Consider the following 17731-nt stretch of genomic DNA (forward strand, 5'->3'; position numbering starts at 1 on the left):
GTTATTATTGCTTTATCTCGTTTATAAGGTATATAATGTTCCTTTTGCTTGTATATTTTAGTTATGTCGTTCATTTTCTTGTTAATGTTTGTTGCAGTCTTATTCATGAATGTCTTGAGGTTAATTATATGAATAAGATGTCTTTTTTTTCCGTGGCAATATACTTAATCTTTAGGGAAAACAAATAAGAATGTTTTCTTTTTGATTTATTAAAGCAAAAAAAAAAAAAAAAAGAGTGTCCACGTTTGCATGCTGTGGACGTGAATAAAGAGCCGACAGTGATATGCATCGTCAGGACAAGAGGCCTCTGAGATATTGTAACAATTTTGGAGCAATAAAGTCAAAGTCAAACAAACACCATCTCTCGGTTTTGGAAAAATAGGACTTTGTTTCCCCTTCTATAAAACGTGAACCAAATATTATACTTTTCTTTTCTCTCTCCGGTGATTGTGGTTACATACAAGGAGTCACGAGGTTGTTTATACAACAAGTATAGAAAAAATTACTGAATCACGATCTTTTAGTAGAAAATAGATGACTTAATTAGTTGAATTAGTTAAAATTGACTTATAAATACATCTTAATAATGATTGAATATAGATACAAAATATGTGTTTAAATAATCGTTTTAAATATATTTTGTAATTTCTCTTTTGTACATTGAATCATATAAAACTACTCATACTTTCATATGCACAACCATAGTTTACAAAATTATATCTTTTTTTAGTACAACATTACAAAATTATATCTCATTTATACATTTAGTTATTAAATTATTTATTCTATATACAATTTTTAAAAATAACATATCCAAATCAAATTATATTATACTTAATAAAATTATTAACAAAAATTAATTTAAAATACATCAAATAAGACATTGGTGGATGAGTAAATTTTCTATATTAAAATTTAAAATCTTTTAAATATATACTTCATTTAAAAAAATATTATTAAGAGATTTTTTTTGAAGCACAACAAATATGGATGGAAGGATTAAGTCTTCTATTTGAAAGAGAGCAATTGATGTATTATCCATCGATACAATTTTGATTCTTTTCAATTACGAGAATCTTTTTTTTTTTTTTATTAATTTTGAGTTCAGCAATCATGAAAGATAATAAATATCCTATCCACTACCCAATGTTCAAATTGAAGGGATTTTTTAAAAGAAATTTACAAATAATAACAAGCGTGCGTATACCATATGTTCAGACTCTCGAATTAAGAGACAACCACAATAAAATTATAATTTCATCATTTTTTTAATTTATAATAATTAGACATTTTCCATAAATTGGGAAAGAGGAAAATAAGAAAAACATACTGTAGGCGTAGTTACAACTTACAGGCGAGATCAGAAGTAGAACTTTGACTTCAAAATCATTCAATCAAATCCACGTGATAAACTCAAAAGGAAAGCTGAATCAAATCTTTAGTGGAATAATTTCTATTTGAAAACGTCATTAAAGTTTCTTATATTAATAAAATAATATCTTTGGTTTACTAATTTCTGATTTAATAAAAAATTTTGTTATTAGAAATTAAATAATAACAAGCAATTTCGTTTAACATATATTGAGAATTACTTGTACAAGAAAAAAGTCCACAAAAAGGGGCTAAGATTGGTCTGCAATTACCAGTCTATCTATCACGGGATTACATCCCTGAGAAAAATTATGCACTTGCGGTTCTCTCTTGACATATAAACTGCATTTTAGAAGGAAAAAAACAAAGCAAAAGCAAAAATTGAAGAATGAGAAGCCTGCTTCTTCTATTCATATGGGGCAGGGGTTTTATACATCATTCCCCCGAATCAGCTCGAGTGTACAAAACCTCTAAGACTACCCCTGTCGATGCCGACCTAATCGTCTACGATCAACATGAAGCCAATTGCTACTGAATGAAAAGACCACATACCTCTTCGTTTATGATTTAGCTGATTCACTGGCCTCGCTCGTCTTTACTTCTGTTGGGCATTGAGATACATAGGGCTTCAGCTGCAAACATAGAACAAACCATATCCTTACGCAGATTTCAATCATCATCTACAGACCTAAGTAGCAGATTTCATCCTCAAAATTGACTTCCATAGCTAAAGAGAATGGTGTTTAGTTATGCCAGCCAATGGTGCAATAAAAAGGGGATGACTTGACACTAACGGAAGTTTGTGGTGTTTTCTTCTAATATGAAACAATAACTTTTTGTTACCATACTAAAAGAACAAAGGAGAGAGGATAGACTAGTTGATGAACAAAGAAGGTAACTTGTCGAATTTATCCTAGCAATACAGGCTACAGTATTAGAATATTTTAACCAAGTTCCGTTGTTCTCAACAGCAGAGAATATTGTAGCTCAAGAAAGCTCCAATCGATCCATCCAACCAAAGAATCATACATGGTGAACTGCAAGAAATCTCAGGGAAAGAATACAGATAAGGAATAATTTCAAGTTGCATCTCCCCCAGCCCCATTCGATACGACAAAAGAGAAGACCATACTAAGTAGGAGACAGAAGAACATATATTGGGGAAGAATAGTTGGATCAGGAGGGCGTTTTGGTTTTTTTTACTGATAATTAGGGGCCACCCTATAATGAAATATTTTCAGTCAATGACAAACTTTTGCAGGTTGATCTTCCAAAAGTAAGCAAACATATAAATACATTAATGCCAGTTGGCGACCAAAATTCAGCATGAAATTGAAATTGTGAGGCGTTGGGAACAGTCGATCTTGACTTTTTAAAAATGCTTTTTTTTTTAATAAGAAACAAGAGAGATATGTATTAATCACAAGAAAGAACAACCTAAGGGAAAGGTAGAGGAATCCCTTCCCAAGGAAACTATATCATGAAGGCCTTCCAATTCTGAAGGATGGAGAAAAGAGAGTAGCTACAAAAGAATTTGCTAAACTTTTTAAAAATGATGAACAACATCTTGTTATAAAGAATTACAACATAACTCTTACAAGAGAAGCAAAGTCTCAAAGGTATCAATATGCCAGTTAGTTGCTCTATCACCAGACAAGAACAAATTTCCTTAGCACAGACAAAAGTGCCCTAGCTCTGCTTTCCCCACAAGCATTTAACTCAAAGCATCATTAGGAAACTGCATAAAAGCTCTCTGAACTAAAATCACACATGGAGCACACCACATAATAATGGATCAAAATGAATTAAGGAAAGAATGTAATTCAGAATTCAGAAAACCATCTTAACCTAATAAGACTTTAAAGGGAGACCCAAAACCACCACAAGAACTATAGGTAGCACACAAAGCCAAAATCGATTCTGGAATCATATTCAGAGAACTTTGATGAAATCAGGTGTCATGAGGGGAGAGATCAGTTCTAAGTATAACAATGAAAAACGGATGAGGAAAAATACCTTGAAATCAGTCAAATCAGGAACGATATAGTTAGGCAGTTTTTCTGGCACCACTACGTATCCACCTGAAAGAAATTTTTTACATTTTAAGCAACCTCACACAATAATTACAGTTATAAACGGCAATTTGCAGTCTGATATTTCATTTCGTTTCCTATTCTCGACTGAAGTCAGGAACAGTTAGAAAATGGTTCAGGAAACATACAAAGACTAAAAATCAATCACATCCCATTCCTAGAAGCATTTTTTAGCTTCTGAACTCGTTCACTAATCATCACCTAATTACATTGAATCTTAGAGACACTAACTCCTTCAAATTCCTCACGCTCAATGACAGTGGCACCAAAATATAATTGACTTTCGACAAAGCAATCAACTAAGCATTATACTTAACACGCATTCTGGGAAAAATCATCCAACATTTTCCTTGATCCGGTGAAAATACATAATCATAAAACCTAAAATTAGATTAGAATCTGTGCAAGACGAAACCAATCCAGACCTTTGCGCGTATGAAAACCAGTAGGCTTGCAGTTCTTGCCCTTGTAATAATCCCGTGGAGCTCGTTTCGACGAAAGAATGTCCAGAGAAGACGTACGCTTCCTCCGCATCGCTCTTCCGAGTCCCAATATCAATCCCAACGCCATTTCCCCCGCTGATTAGTCGCCCCACGCTCAAGAATTCAAGAACAATGTTAGAAATCCACAGCGGCGCGGCGGGGTTTTGAGTTCGACGGACGGATCCCCTCTTATTGGATCTACAAAATAAATGCCGCGTAAAGCCCAAATGCTGGGCCTGTAGTTTGGGCCTAGGCGCAAATGTCGGGTCGGGTCGGGTCGAATACGGTCAAATGAGATGGGTTGTGGGGCCCAGATGGGGAGTGCATGGGAATTTCACAGAAGGCGCTGCATTTGTTTTGGTCCATCTAAAGTTCAATAAAAGTGGAAAGCCGTCGAAAGCGACTCGTCTGTGTCGGTTCGACTTTAGCATTTCGCATTTTCCCCCCAATAAAATATTCATTTTTTTGGGGCTAAAATTTCAAAAACTAAACTACAAGATGACGTGTAGTTTTCAACCTTTATAATTTCAGTTTAATCATTAATGGCATTGTTGGAAGGCAACTCCCGAGGCCAACCTGTTGGGAGAAAGCCAAGTGTCGATCTAACAGGTCGGAGTCCAATACTTAGACGTACACGAGAGCACCTCAAGTGCCCCGTCTTGGGATAGGAAAGGGTCCAAGGACACCCATTTGGACCGATGTTCCTTGACCTGTCACCCATCCGAACAAGGAAATACCTTGACTGGAGAGATAGCTACCTGCTATAAATAAACCACCATCCATCAATCCAAGTACGAAAATCTATCTAAGCTCGGATTTCACACCAACTTGGGGAGTACAGCTCGCACCGACCTCACAAGTCGCACCATAGGACTTAAGCAGATTTTGGGTATATTTTTTTTAAATCAAAAATTGCATCTCTATATTTGGATTTGGTTCTAATTTATCCTCTATAGTTTCGACCTAATTTAAATATTATTTGTATAATTTTAAAATTTTCAATATAATCTCTATGATTGGGTTAAACTTCACAAGTTCGTCTCGAACTATTTTTTATCCACCTAAAAATCTATCTACTTTTTTAGTTTAAATCAACTTAGACTCTAAGTTGTAACATGTTGGGATTGCAAAGTGTGCAAATCAAGTTTTATATTTGTTATGGAAAATAGTAACTATGGTATATAGATAGGATAATAATCTTCATTAGTGTGAGGTCTTTTGAGTGAAGTAAAAAACAAATCATGAGGGTTATATACCAAAAGTGGACAAATATCATATTATCGTAGAGATACTTAGGGTACCGTTGTCCTTAACAATTGGTCTAACAAGAATAATTAGGTTGGGGTAGATTGATAGGAAGTCAATCATAATCGGGTACACTGATAGGAAGAATGGTGTAACTTTGTTCGAGCGGAGGTGATTGAAGGGGTGATAAACGATACCAAATGTTCCCACAATGTGGTCTATGTAGCAAGTGTTCGTGCTGTATAAAAATAGACTCTCGTAGATAATTATCTCTATTGTTATGATGCATTTTTTGTGAAACCAAAAGCAAACTCACGAAGGTTATGTCCCAAGTGAATAATATAATATCATTTTAGAGGTACTTGGTAGCAAGTTAAATAAAACAAACACCAGGTGATTAAATATGGATAAAGAAAAAAAGCATGTCATGTATTTATATGAATATAACAAATGGAAAATTTTAAAATATAGAACTAGATTGAAAGTAAGCACAAATCATAAATAAAAAAAACCAATATAAAATAAAATTAGGCGTTATTTGATTATGAAATTAATTTGTTGGGAGAGATAGTGCATGTGGAATGGATACTAGTGGGTACCCTTTTTTTTTCCTTTTTTTGGTTAACAATGCTGTGGTCCTAAACTTTTAAGGAGATTTTGTACCTCCAAAAGTGCCCTCTTTTCTTTTTACTTTTTTTTTAAAATTGTTTAACTTTGGTTTTGATTTGATCGGTTGTGGTATTGGTTCGACTTTGCTTTCTACCGATCCGATTGGAGTCTGTTCGATAACGTGGTCACTCCTTTCATGAATGTATAGTTGGTAAATTAAATTGCTACAAATACTAAACAAAAAGTTAAAAGACTAAAACGAACCAGCCAAATGATTGGATTTGATTGAGTTGTATTTGTTATTTTAGAAACTTACACACGAACAATTGATGTGAGTCTAAAAAATACTTCAATCCAACGTCGGTGACTTTTTTTATTGCTTTAATTTAATTTAATAATTTGATTGGGAGATGCATGGAAAACGAAGAACAAACAAGAATGAATCCCAGTTGGCAGTTTCATTTCCGGTAAAAGGAAATCTGTGTTTTCATCTTCATTTCCCATTACCCACTTTCTTTCCCTTTCCTTTTCTTTTTCTTTTTTTTCTCTTTTTGCCTTTGTTTTGCTCTACAACTCACTCACAACCCTAAAGTTTGTCCCATTGCTTTCACAAGCCTGACTTTGTGTAGCCATTGTCGCCTATCACTCTCTGCAATAATATTGTCCTAGTTTATTTTTTATAATATGTCGATATGTCTCCTATTAATAGAGATGTGTTCTTTTCATTGAAACAACAATTTAGGATGTGTTTCTGAGTGATAGTAAAACTAGTGATTTTACAAAAAGAGATTTAAGTATAATCAATTTTTGTCAAACACGATAAATAGAAAAGGAAATGATTTTGACAATAACATCATTCTCAAACACACTCTTGTCTTTAGATTAAATTTTGTAGCAATTTAGTTTTCTGACTCTTAAGTACGTGAGAGTCTTGACAAGTGCAAGTATTGATCTTTAGGTTATAACAATTCAATCTAATCTAATTTGAAAACATATTTAGCCTCAAGTTGGTTATAATAAACTTAAGGAGACAACTTTTTTTCTTGATATCCGTGATTATCCAGAGGAGCTTATGTGTACCTCGACTAATTTCACGGATAATCACCAATCTTACAATATTTGGTGTCAGTAAACACATAAGAATTACTAATTCCTGAAATGGGTGGTCATGAAATTTTAAGGAGACAACCTTTAAACTACATATACTAAAATCGCGAAAAGATTTAAAAGCATAAAGGACTAAAAAAATTTATTTTATGGATCAAATATATTTTTAACTTAGAAAAAAAAAATTAACATCTTAACCGGTTCTAAAAGTAATAATTTAGTTTCTAAATTTGAATAATAATTTAGTCTCCAAACTTTAGCGTGTCTCAAATTTCACCGATTTGGCCCGGGACTAAATCGTTATTTCGAGGCTCCTTCTTCTTTGCTCCTCCACTGTTCCCCTATTCTTAACCAACATGAATTATATTGGCATCCCAAGAAATCTTTTTTAAACAACAAAGAAGAAGAAAAAAGAAGATGAAGGATAATTGTTAAAGATGGAGGAGGCATCGAATCAAATGGGTTTACCAGTGGAGAGATGGAGCTTGATCCACAGAACAGAAATTGCAAGTCTCCTCTGCATTAAACAAACTCTGCTCCTCATTCGTCGCCTTCATAAACTCTCTCTGATTTGAAATTTCAAAGCAATTCATCATCGAAGTTGCAGAACAGTTATCAATGGCGGTGAATTCTCTTTGAATTTTCATCTCTTCGCTCTCTCTGCTTACTTTTTCCCGCAACTCTCTCAGCTGCCAACAAATTCCAACATTATAATTTAAAATTGGAGCATAAAAATGCAAACCCAATTCGGGAAATCAAAAAATGGAGCCGATTTTGAGTACCTTCGAAGCAAGAGAAGTGTTCTGTTTCTCAAGAACATCGTAATCGAGTTTAAGGGCATCGTAATTGACTTTAAGAACTCCATAATCTCTCTCTAATTGCTTGGTTTTCCAACGGGCTCGCCGATTTTGGAACCAAATTGTCACTTGCCGTGGCTCCAGCTCTAATTCTGCTGCAATCTTCAGTTTTCTGTCAGGTTCCAGCTTGTTTTCCACTTCGAAATGCCTCTCCAAGGCCTTCACTTGATCCAGCCTCAGCCGCCGTTTTCTCTCCGGCGCCGGACCGCCGCCGCCGCCGTCCTCGCTGTTCTCTTCTTCCTCCAAACTGTCTAACATTGCCTGAAACTCCTTGCTGTAGCCTCCGGCGGTGGTGGAGCTCGGTTGCTCTGAAAACAAAACCAAAAACAGAGACTCAGAAAACAAAAACAAAAAAAAAACAGAAAAAAGAGAGTTTTTTTTTTCCTTTTTCTTTTGGGTGTTTGGTTTTGAGGATTACTTACCCTTTGGAGAGAAAATGGAGATGAAAGAATCCAGAGATTCTGAATGGCCAAATCTCTTCATCACAACTGCAAAGGAATAAGATGGCCAAACAGAGCAAAATGGTGGGATTTTTATTGGGGCAAAGATTTCAAAAAAGTGTATTTAAAAGAGAACCAAAAAAACTTATAATTTTAAAGTTCTCTCTCTAATTTTTTCCTCGCTCCTGCAACCAAAATGATGCTGCTTCTGTCTTTCTCAGTTTTCATTTCTTGAATTTCATGAGACAGAGCCAAGCATTTGGCTGACAAGAAACTATGGTGGAGTTTTTTTTTTTTTTTTCCTTTTTGAAGTGACATGAAAATATCTTTAATTATTGTCTAATCATAATGGATCAATGTGAAAATAATAATAATAATAAATTGTTTTATTTATTTATTGAAATGGTATTGGAAGGCTTTTTGGTTTTTGTTGTTTTATATAATCAGACTTATTCTCTTAAAAAGGACTAAAAAAGCATCGGCCCCTGCTTTATAACTCACTTTTTTGGGGAGGGTTCTGATGAAGGACCAGTTTTTGGCTTGCTGGTTTTGCGACTTGGGTTCTACACTGCTTTCCCCTTTTCCCTTTTATACTCTGCCAACACAATTGTTTTCTAATTATCTTTTAGTTTGACACAACTGCAGTTTCTGGAATTGAATCTTTCGTTTTTGTAACCTGTACCCTGTTTATTTATAGTAAAGTAATGTTCCAACCTATTTCTTCTTTGAATTTAGTAAAGTAAAATTCATATTGTTGCCGGATCAACTAATTCTGAATTCTGAAGTTATTACACATATAATCACGATCAATTTGATGAAAATATTTACGATCTACCTCTGAGACGATAACATATATCTTATCCTAAAATAACTCAATTAGTTAAAGCATATATTCTTAATCCTTCACTCTAACGTGTTGTTGTACTCACAAAAACAAAAAATGAAGTCAACCCATTAAAGTTCTTAACAAAAATTCATAGAAGATTTTTTTTCCCCAAAGATACTGTCTCTATGTTAAAATGAGCGTGCATTCAATCTGACTACAGTCAAACTTGTCCAACAAGCATTACATATATGATGCTATATTTTAAAAAATGTAATTATCTAGTAGTAATTAAAAAAATGACAGTATTATACTTACCTACACACAAGTCAATTAAAACTCCTACAAAAGCTGATCAACTAAAATTGTTGAGTCAAAACAACACGCCACATAAATTTTTTATTAAAAAAAATGGAAGAAGAAGCAAGAGCAAACAGCTAGCTAAAATAGTATATAAGAGGGAGCAATTGAATTTTTTTTTTCAAGTGCCATCGAGAATGAAAGATCAAAGGCTGCACAGGAATTCTACAAAATCCACTTTCTTTTCAAGAATCCTTCTTTTAGAGACTTGATTCATATGGATGCGCGTGAGTTTAGGGATTAGTCTTATCATAAAGTTGAGGGATTGGATCAATACACAGTCTTGACACATATGCTAATAGCAAGTAAGCCGCAATTATCTGTGACTGTGACTAATAAATCCCACAACTAAATGAAAGTCATGACCAAATCCCATCAAAGATAAATTAACAGATCAAGCATTAATGATAGAGAGATTAGACAAGTTAAATTAAGTAAATGTGGATTGATAACTACAGGCCTGCCACTGTATCTGTATGGCAAAAGTTTACAGTAATTCGTGTGTGAAACAAAAATAGAAGGCATCATCAAAATGTGGTATTTGCTAATGAAGCAGCATATGCAGGCTACAAAATTTATGCTGCATTTTGGTGATCTTGTGCAAAAAGATTTGATTCTATGATTTAGTGGTAACCTCTTTGAAGTAAAAACCTGATAAAAGCCAACCTGACTAGTTTCCTCGTTGATGGTTCGGTTTTAATCCAATGATGACGATGAAGGAGCGCAGCAGGAGGAGATGTCGATACCGGCAACCTCCATGGCATTGCAGACCCATTGTGGCACATCACCATGAGGGAACTATAAGAAAATAAAGAGGCTATTATATTAGGTTCCATATTGACGTAAATTCAGTCAATTGAAAGAACAGCTACTGTCTTTCTTTTCTTTCTCTCTCTCTCTCCTTTTCTTTTTCTTTTCTTTTCTTTTTGGTGTGTGTATAGGGGGGTGATCATTGCCGCCTATTTGACCCACAGAAATCTCTGAGGTCTTATCTTTGAAATTATCAAGCTACTGAAGCAGGTTCTGAGCTAGGCACTTATGTAAGATTTGTGAGAGAGAGAGAGAGAGAGAGAGATGAGTCTTCCCAAGAACCAATACCATTCTCTGCAAAAACTTGCGAACGAACCTGCAAAAAGTTTAAAAGCATGTTAGGCTAACAGGCCACTATTAGAAGCAACTACAAATCGCATCCCGTGTGATGACTTTTTTGTGGTTTATTAAAAAACCTTTGTGAAAATTTTGTGGTTTAAAAAGGTAAAATTGAATAATAGTGTCACACTTTTCACTGGTGTAATCTTTGAAATGAATTTACATTTTCTAGCTGAAGGATAACAAATATAATTTGAATCGATATGTGGAGAAATAAATAATAACTGGGACATTGAAATTTACAAACTTGTAGAGCATAGTTTGGAAGGTAAAATACACTTAGGCCTTGATAGTACAAAATGGAGAACTTACTCTGGAAATTGCCCCTGAACTATTGAAGAATGGAGATCTCTGCTAAGCTGTGAATTTTCAGCACTTCTACAGTTAGTTCTATAAAAGAAACAAAAAATAGGAAATATGTAGGCAAGATAGTGCCCCGGACCTTCATCATGTAATACAAATTGTGATATGAGAGTAGCTGAGAACCCATAGCATCTTTTGTAACAAGACAGTGGATGTAGGCCCTAGTATAGTTCCTGCAGACCTGAGATAGTAAATGATGAAGCAGATGCATACTGTCTCCTTAAACTGAAAATAACTAACTACTAAGAAAAGTATACCATGCAATCACATGTAGGATCAACAGGACGGGTATCATCAGCCATCGCTTTGTGTTTTAGTTTTAAAACTCCCTGCAGTGAATATCACAAACAGATTATGTTTCAAAGGGTGACTAATTAGGCAAAACTGTAACTGAAAGAATAATATATATATATATATATATATATATACATAGACTATCCTACATTTCCCCAATCTCGGCAGCTTGCAAGTCAAATAATAAATAATGTTAAAGACAATGAAAGAGTACAAAAATACACCTAAATATGCACAAAATCATACCTAACAGCATGCATAGAATCAAAGATACGGTCCTCCTTCAATATGATAATAGTTCTATAATTTATAATACTGGAGGTATTAGTAACCAGCACACTAAGCAGTATGGACACAGATACGGCGAGGACACCAGTTTCTAAAAATGTAGGACATGGACACGTTGGGGACACATTAATGATTAAAAAAAGGAAAAATGGAAAAAATAAATTAAAATATAAAGAAGAAGAAGGTAAGCGACCCCACCCAAAAAAGGAAAATATTACTCGTTCAAAAGCTCAGTGATGCACTCACCTCAGGAACAAGCGCTGTGCCAAAGCGAGCAGTACGGGTTGGATAAACACAGTCATACATGTCGGCACCTAAAGCACTACATACTACAATGTCCAGTGGATAACCAACACCCTGACAAGATTAAAATAAGTCAAATAAAGTTGTGGTAACATGAAGAATTATAGAAGTATAAAAACTATACCATAACATATCTAGGTTTGTCCTCAGGCAGTGAAGCAGTGCACTGGGCAACAACACGCCAAAATGAATCTTTATCTTCTCCACCTGCCAGACCACCAATTGCATAGCTGTTGAAACAAACAGGCAGTTTCAGTACCTCAACCATTCAACGCCATTAAAGAAAACAGACTAACAACGTTCATGAGAGCATCAGCTAATGATCTTAAACACTAATGATCAATGAGGAGAATTTAAGTGTACCTCACAAGAATACATTTCTTTGCACGTGAATGAAACAGAAGAGGTTTTCCCAGTAATTAAACAAAGAAGCAAAGAAAGATGAAAGGGGAAGATCAAAACCCCATCGGCCAATTATAACCAGTGTCATGCTTCCTAAGGAAGTTTCTATTTGTATAGTACGGGAGATTCTTTTTTGTTCTCATTTGAGATGCCCTCCACCTATCCCATTGCATTTTGTTATCTTCAAATAAAGTTCTGTTTCCTACTAAAAAATCTCAAGAAAATTAAAAGCCCACAGTTAATACCACCTTCAATAGCTACTTAGGTTTTATGCATCCTATAATGTCCAAAATAAGATTAAATAATATCATCCACTTGAAGTAGTGTAAACTTGCCCTGGTAAATTCCGGTCAACCAAGCCTCGGACGCATATGTCCCTGGCATTAGAATAAACAATCAGATAATATAAGCGACAGTTGTGGGAATGGAGAAAGAAGGACCAGATCCTTCAACTCACTGAGGGACAGTGAAATGATGAAAACTGTTTGAAGTTATACCTTAGGACTGGATCTAAACCGCCTTGCACAATGCCAAATAAATTCTGCTCGTCAGGTCTCTTATGTGCTGAATACAAGAAGTATCTCAGAAAATAAATCCTTAAATATTGAAGTAAATGGAACCATCATGGGTTGTCTCATTGGTCCAAAGGAACCAAGGTAAATCAAAAAGGATTTAAAGGGAATTAGTTCAAACCCATGATGGCCACCTACCTAGGAATTAATTTCCTATGTGTTTCCTTGGCAACCAAATGTAGTAGGGACAGAACCAAGGTAAATCAAAAAGGATTTAAAGGGAATTAGTTCAAACCCATGATGGCCACCTACCTAGGAATTAATTTCCTATGTGTTTCCTTGGCAACCAAATGTAGTAGGGTCAGGCGGTTGTCTCGTGAGATTAGTCGAGGTGCGCGCAAGCTGGCCCGGACACTCACGGATATCAAAAAATATATATACATATATTGAAGTAAATTGAATTAAGGTGACATACTCGGTTGGTCTAAATTTATTTATAGAACATGGACCATACAGCATGAAATGTTGTGAGTGAACAAAGAAATAATGAGAATCTTAAATTATAAAGATGGGAGCTAGGACGGGAAAAAGCAACATTTGAACATGGTGAGTGAAGAATGCTCCGTTTTTAATCAAAACCTAACAAATCACATCAACTTAGAATATAAAAGTAGTTTAACTCAGATGAATAAATCTTTGTGGTCTCTATTCATATGAGTTATTTTTTATAATCCATATTTATGCAAGTGCTTGAAAATTTTACCTGCTATACATCTGTCTATCCATCGAAGCGTACGGTACATGGCCTCCTCAATTCTTGGACCTGTAATGGTTGTTCTCACTACGTCATCAAGAGCCATTATAATATCTGCTCCTATTCTGTTCTGTGAGAAATTTAGGGGGGTAAATGAAGCATTAAAATGCAGTAACCCAAGGGAAAAAAATGAAGCATTGATTGGATATTTTATTATTTTATATACTTGGTGGACGGTCACCAAGATTTGAACCTATATCTGTATTCTATTGACAATTTACAATATCATTTGGGCATAGAGACTATAGAGGATTGAAGAAGAAAACCAACCAGTACAGATAGAAACAACTTCTGAAAGTAAAAATAACAATATTGACAGTGTTAATATCAAGCAAGCATATATTAACCTACTTGAATTTGAATTGATTCCTCAGGAGTCAAAAGCATTGGTTTCCCGTCAACCGGAGACTGAAGAAAGAAAATTTGCATTAGTTACTTTTTGTTTTAGAAGATTTAGAGAATTAAGGTATTCGTCTGTACAAATCAACAAAATTCTTCACCAGAAGATAATGCTAAATACTACTGTCAGCTAAAAGTCTTCATATGCCTAAACAATAGTTAACTTCTGAAATAAACATTGAGAAAGTACCTGAAATGTTACACCTTTTTCGGTGATATCAGCTAAGTGCAACAATGATACCTAGCGAATATTAAATGGAATATAACCTTCATTACGTTGATAATATCAAGAAAACTAATAGAAATGATATGAAGGAATTATAATGACAATAGGAAGTTCAAAGAGAAGAGTGAAGTAAATGAAATTTGAGTTGGTATTTTATAAATAGATATTCAGATGAATGTAGCCTGTACTAGTCCCCATATCAGTCAGACCCTGTACTTTAAGAACTTAAAGGTTCCTTATTTCAGTCGGAGCACTAAATTTCAGACAGCCTACTTCAACATCAGCTACAGGCTCTAAGGTCAAGTATCCAGCATCTCGAAACTTATCTGTTGCAGCAAGTTGCCTACCTCTCCCTTAACTTCCTTTTTTTATAAGAAACGGAACAGTGGTATTATAGACAAAAAAAACGGGAAAACAACCTAGGGGCAAAGGGTAGAGAGAACCCCCTCCCGAAAAATAAGAAATAAGAATCTTCCAGTCATTAATGATTATCACATGGTTGTAATTACCAACAAAAAAAAAATCATTAATTCTTATAGTTAGAGCACCATGTTGTACACTATTACAAAAAATAATTCATCGGAACACTCTTGTTTTCAAAAATCCTATTGTGTATCTCCCTCCAAATCAGCCGTAGGGACACAGCACAATTCCACAAAATATTTGCTTCTCCTTTTATCCAAATATCCCCAAAAGATTCCAAGAGGAGATGATCCAGCCTCATCTTCTTTATCTGTTGCAGAAAATATCTAAAGACTTAAAGACCACAGGTTTTTCCTTTCCATGTTATCTTCATCTACAATGAACTATAGATCTGTGTGTCAAATCAATTTTTTTATCTAATTGCCCTCACCAGGTGTAATACAAGTTATTGATTCATCAGCACGTGAGATGAGTAATTATACTAATACAACACTGTCTAAGTAACATATATTATGTGAATGAGTTTGCAAGGGACTGAAGTTCTCAATCCTTCTGAACTACCATAAAGAAGCAAGAATGACAAATATGTATATATATATATATATGTATGTATGTATGTATGTCTGCCTGCAAATATACGAATCAGAAATGGTGAAGAGGAATCAAAAGTAGATAAACGACCATCTGAAACCCGCCAGAATCAGTAAGCATTGCTCTGGGCCAGTTCATAAACTTGTGGAGACCTCCTAGCTCATCAATTAGCTCGGAAGTAGGACGAAGCGCTAAATGATATGTATTTCCAAGTATAATTTGGCAACCAATCTCCTCAAGTTGCTGATTAGTTAACCCTTTAATTGTCCCTATAATCAGGTAAACTCAATTTCAAACACTACTGCATGCAATTGGACAAGTGATACGAACTACAATTTATATATCTTCCACGAGGGATGCATATGCATGCTGGATTGGCTTCGAAAATATACCTTGGGTTCCCACTGGCATAAACAGAGGTGTTTGACATATGAAGTGGGGGAGAGTGAGTTGAGCAGCACGAGCTCGATTAAATCTTCCCAAAATCTAAATGAACAAGCAGGGGACGAAAAAATCAAGACTTTATGCTAGCACGGAATCATCTGTAAAGTATTATTCAACCATGGATCCAGTAACTTTTCCTGGGAAATATATATGCATGTGCATTATTCCTAAACAGACGAACACACACAGAAGTTATACAAAAACGAAATTATACCTCGAAACGAAGCGCCATGAAACCAATATTTCAACTTCCCAATTTTCCCAGTTGCTGGAGAAGTCTCCGATTAGTACTGCATTTAAGAGAAAACGAGAGAAATAAATGGAATTCGGATGAAAGAGAACTCCGTCGATAACTATGGGCTGTAGATTGCTGACTCTGTGAAAGATGAGCTTACGCAGAGGGCGATAAAAGGCGGGTAAAACGTGTATCAATTGGCAACCTTTGCATTGAGCTATAACATCGCATGCCTATTTATATGGTTGGTTTTACGGTGCGAATAAGACCTAGTTGGGGGAAATTTTAAACTACTCCGGAAGCCGCTCTACGGATATTGTTCGCTTTGAGCATTGTACTTATAATTTGGTTTTTATTTCACATGCAATCTCACCTTATAAACCTATGCAATCTCACCTTATAAACCTAACAGGATAAATTGGAAATGAAGTAATTCCACTACACCACAACTTCACTACGTCACTACTCGTCGGTGGTACAATTCACGTATTTAAAATAAAAATTATCCTCGTAATTTTAACTCCCCTCTTTTTAATGATAATTTTTTTCTCTTCTACATCATGTTTAAAGTTGTACTAAAAATGTACTTAACAAAAAGGTTGTACTAAAATAATAGGTTTTTGTTTGTTTAATATTACTATTTTCTTAACCTAATTTGAACATATTGTCAAATATAAAATTATCTATATTACTTTATAAATTCTTCTGCAATTATAGACAACCTAGTCTATTTTGACATCGTATATCGTCTATTTGGGAGGCGACATGTAGCTACGTTGCTTTAAGAGATTATTATAACGAACATTTTGAAAGTACAACGACTATACAGAATAAAAGTTGAAAGTACACAGATCAGATTAATACTTCAAAGTATAGACCATGACCAACGAAAATCAAAACTACAAACTAAGTATTTAAACATATAAATAAAAATATATAAATTACTTAATTACATTTTTTAAATATCTAAAGTCTAAATATAGTAATATACATTATGCACCCTTTAAAGTTGTACAAAAAAAAACATGATTTGTTTTCAAAAGGAAAAAAATACATGATTTTTGTGGGTTTAGTATTAATACTGTTTAAACTTATTTTTAAAATACCATCAAATATTTAAATTGATCTATAATGCTTCATAAAATTGTATACCATGAGAGATGATATAATTCATTTTGAATTGTACATTGTCTATTCGAGAAACGACACATAGCTACGTTACCTTCAGATATTACCATGATGATTAAAACAAATAAAAATTGAGAATACAAAAATCAAAATAAGCACTTTAAAGTACAAATACCATCATAAACAAAAGTAAAAAATATTTAAACAAAAAAAAGATACTAGTTACCTGATTAAATTTTTAAATATCTAAATCTAAATATATTATTATACAGTATACGCTTATTTAAAGTTGTACTAAAAAATAAAATTATGTTGTTTAATATTATTAAATTTTTAAACTTATTTTAAAAATAATTTGAAGTATAAATTTACTTCGAGTCGTCTCTCAATAGATTACATGTGGCTATGTCGTTTTAAGAGATGAATCCTAAAAGTTTTAAACAAATTATCCCACATTTTGAAATTTACGCCTCCATAATCGGTGAGAATATAACCACCTTACTAAAGTGGGTAAATTATTTAAAAATTGTAGAAGTCAAGTTTAAATAGATGATATATGTAATTTTTTTTGAAGCAACGTGGCTGCATGTTGTCTCTGCTACGATATACCATGCCACATTCAACCAGACTATCTCCACATGAGCCCTATTTTGAATAAGTTATGATTTGATAATATTTTAAAAACAAGTTTAAAAAACAGTAACATTAAAAAAAAAAAACCCCTACTTAAAAGTTTGGAATTAATTAAAAAAATGAAAAAAAAGGAATTCATT

At 34.1% G+C, this 17731-nt stretch overlaps 3 protein-coding genes across 8 annotated transcripts; all 3 read right to left on the reverse strand.

The window, feature by feature from the left end:
- Nucleotides 1-1552: 1552 nt before the first annotated feature.
- Nucleotides 1553-4122, reverse strand: LOC111013068 (Mitochondrial ribosomal protein L27). 2 transcript variants are annotated; one of them, XM_022287445.2, is made up of 4 exons: nucleotides 3890-4122; nucleotides 3388-3452; nucleotides 1924-2003; nucleotides 1553-1713 (listed from the first exon to the last, which is right to left on the reverse strand). In XM_022287445.2, exons 1-3 carry the CDS (start codon nucleotides 4032-4034, stop codon nucleotides 1932-1934), a joined length of 282 nt encoding a protein of 93 aa, XP_022143137.1. In that variant the 5' UTR covers nucleotides 4035-4122; the 3' UTR covers nucleotides 1553-1713; nucleotides 1924-1931. The 2 variants fall into 2 exon arrangements, with proteins under 2 accessions (XP_022143137.1, XP_022143129.1); XM_022287437.2 differs by having other exon boundaries at nucleotides 1553-2003; nucleotides 3890-4120.
- A 2910-nt stretch (nucleotides 4123-7032) lies between these two features.
- Nucleotides 7033-10129, reverse strand: LOC111023462 (homeobox-leucine zipper protein ATHB-5). 3 transcript variants are annotated; one of them, XM_022300928.2, is made up of 5 exons: nucleotides 10054-10129; nucleotides 8187-8252; nucleotides 7690-8072; nucleotides 7376-7596; nucleotides 7033-7248 (listed from the first exon to the last, which is right to left on the reverse strand). In XM_022300928.2, exons 2-5 carry the CDS (start codon nucleotides 8245-8247, stop codon nucleotides 7200-7202), a joined length of 714 nt encoding a protein of 237 aa, XP_022156620.1. In that variant the 5' UTR covers nucleotides 8248-8252; nucleotides 10054-10129; the 3' UTR covers nucleotides 7033-7199. The 3 variants fall into 3 exon arrangements, with proteins under 3 accessions (XP_022156620.1, XP_022156672.1, XP_087976328.1); XM_022300980.2 differs by lacking the exon at nucleotides 10054-10129 and adding an exon at nucleotides 8706-8799; XM_088120202.1 differs by lacking the exon at nucleotides 10054-10129 and having other exon boundaries at nucleotides 7033-7596; nucleotides 8187-8633.
- On the reverse strand, nucleotides 9813-16128 carry LOC111023258 (uncharacterized). 3 transcript variants are annotated; one of them, XM_022300764.2, is made up of 16 exons: nucleotides 15991-16128; nucleotides 15810-15885; nucleotides 15544-15637; nucleotides 15242-15420; nucleotides 14102-14152; nucleotides 13864-13920; nucleotides 13462-13582; nucleotides 12684-12750; nucleotides 12522-12563; nucleotides 11909-12014; nucleotides 11728-11838; nucleotides 11157-11228; nucleotides 10979-11080; nucleotides 10849-10895; nucleotides 10486-10513; nucleotides 9813-10185 (listed from the first exon to the last, which is right to left on the reverse strand). In XM_022300764.2, exons 2-16 carry the CDS (start codon nucleotides 15825-15827, stop codon nucleotides 10084-10086), a joined length of 1197 nt encoding a protein of 398 aa, XP_022156456.1. In that variant the 5' UTR covers nucleotides 15828-15885; nucleotides 15991-16128; the 3' UTR covers nucleotides 9813-10083. The 3 variants fall into 3 exon arrangements, with proteins under 3 accessions (XP_022156456.1, XP_022156523.1, XP_022156379.1); XM_022300831.2 differs by having other exon boundaries at nucleotides 15971-16075; XM_022300687.2 differs by having other exon boundaries at nucleotides 15810-16045.
- Nucleotides 16129-17731: the final 1603 nt, after the last annotated feature.

The sequence above is a fragment of the Momordica charantia genome, assembly GCF_013281855.1.
Source record: "Momordica charantia cultivar OHB3-1 chromosome 11 unlocalized genomic scaffold, Mcharantia_2.0 BLBB01000011.1, whole genome shotgun sequence".
NCBI lineage: Eukaryota > Viridiplantae > Streptophyta > Magnoliopsida > Cucurbitales > Cucurbitaceae > Momordica > Momordica charantia.

Coding starts and splice junctions, on each gene's coding strand:
- LOC111013068 (XM_022287445.2), bottom strand. CDS start 4,034: ATGGCGTTGGGATTGATATTGGGACTCGGAAGAGCGATGCGGAGGAAG. Junction 3,453..3,889: donor TGGTTTTCATACGCGCAAAG/GTCTGGATTGGT, acceptor AATTTCTTTCAG/GTGGATACGTAGTGGTGCCA. Junction 2,004..3,387: donor CTGATTTGACTGATTTCAAG/GTATTTTTCCTC, acceptor CTATGTTTGCAG/CTGAAGCCCTATGTATCTCA.
- LOC111023462 (XM_022300928.2), bottom strand. CDS start 8,247: ATGAAGAGATTTGGCCATTCAGAATCTCTGGATTCTTTCATCTCCATT. Junction 8,073..8,186: donor CTCCATTTTCTCTCCAAAGG/GTAAGTAATCCT, acceptor TTTTGTTTTCAG/AGCAACCGAGCTCCACCACC. Junction 7,249..7,375: donor CAAGCTCCATCTCTCCACTG/GTAAACCCATTT, acceptor GGTTAAGAATAG/GGGAACAGTGGAGGAGCAAA.
- LOC111023258 (XM_022300764.2), bottom strand. Junction 12,751..13,461: donor GATAGACAGATGTATAGCAG/GTAAAATTTTCA, acceptor TCTTGTATTCAG/CACATAAGAGACCTGACGAG. Junction 10,514..10,848: donor GTTCAGGGGCAATTTCCAGA/GTAAGTTCTCCA, acceptor AACTTTTTGCAG/GTTCGTTCGCAAGTTTTTGC.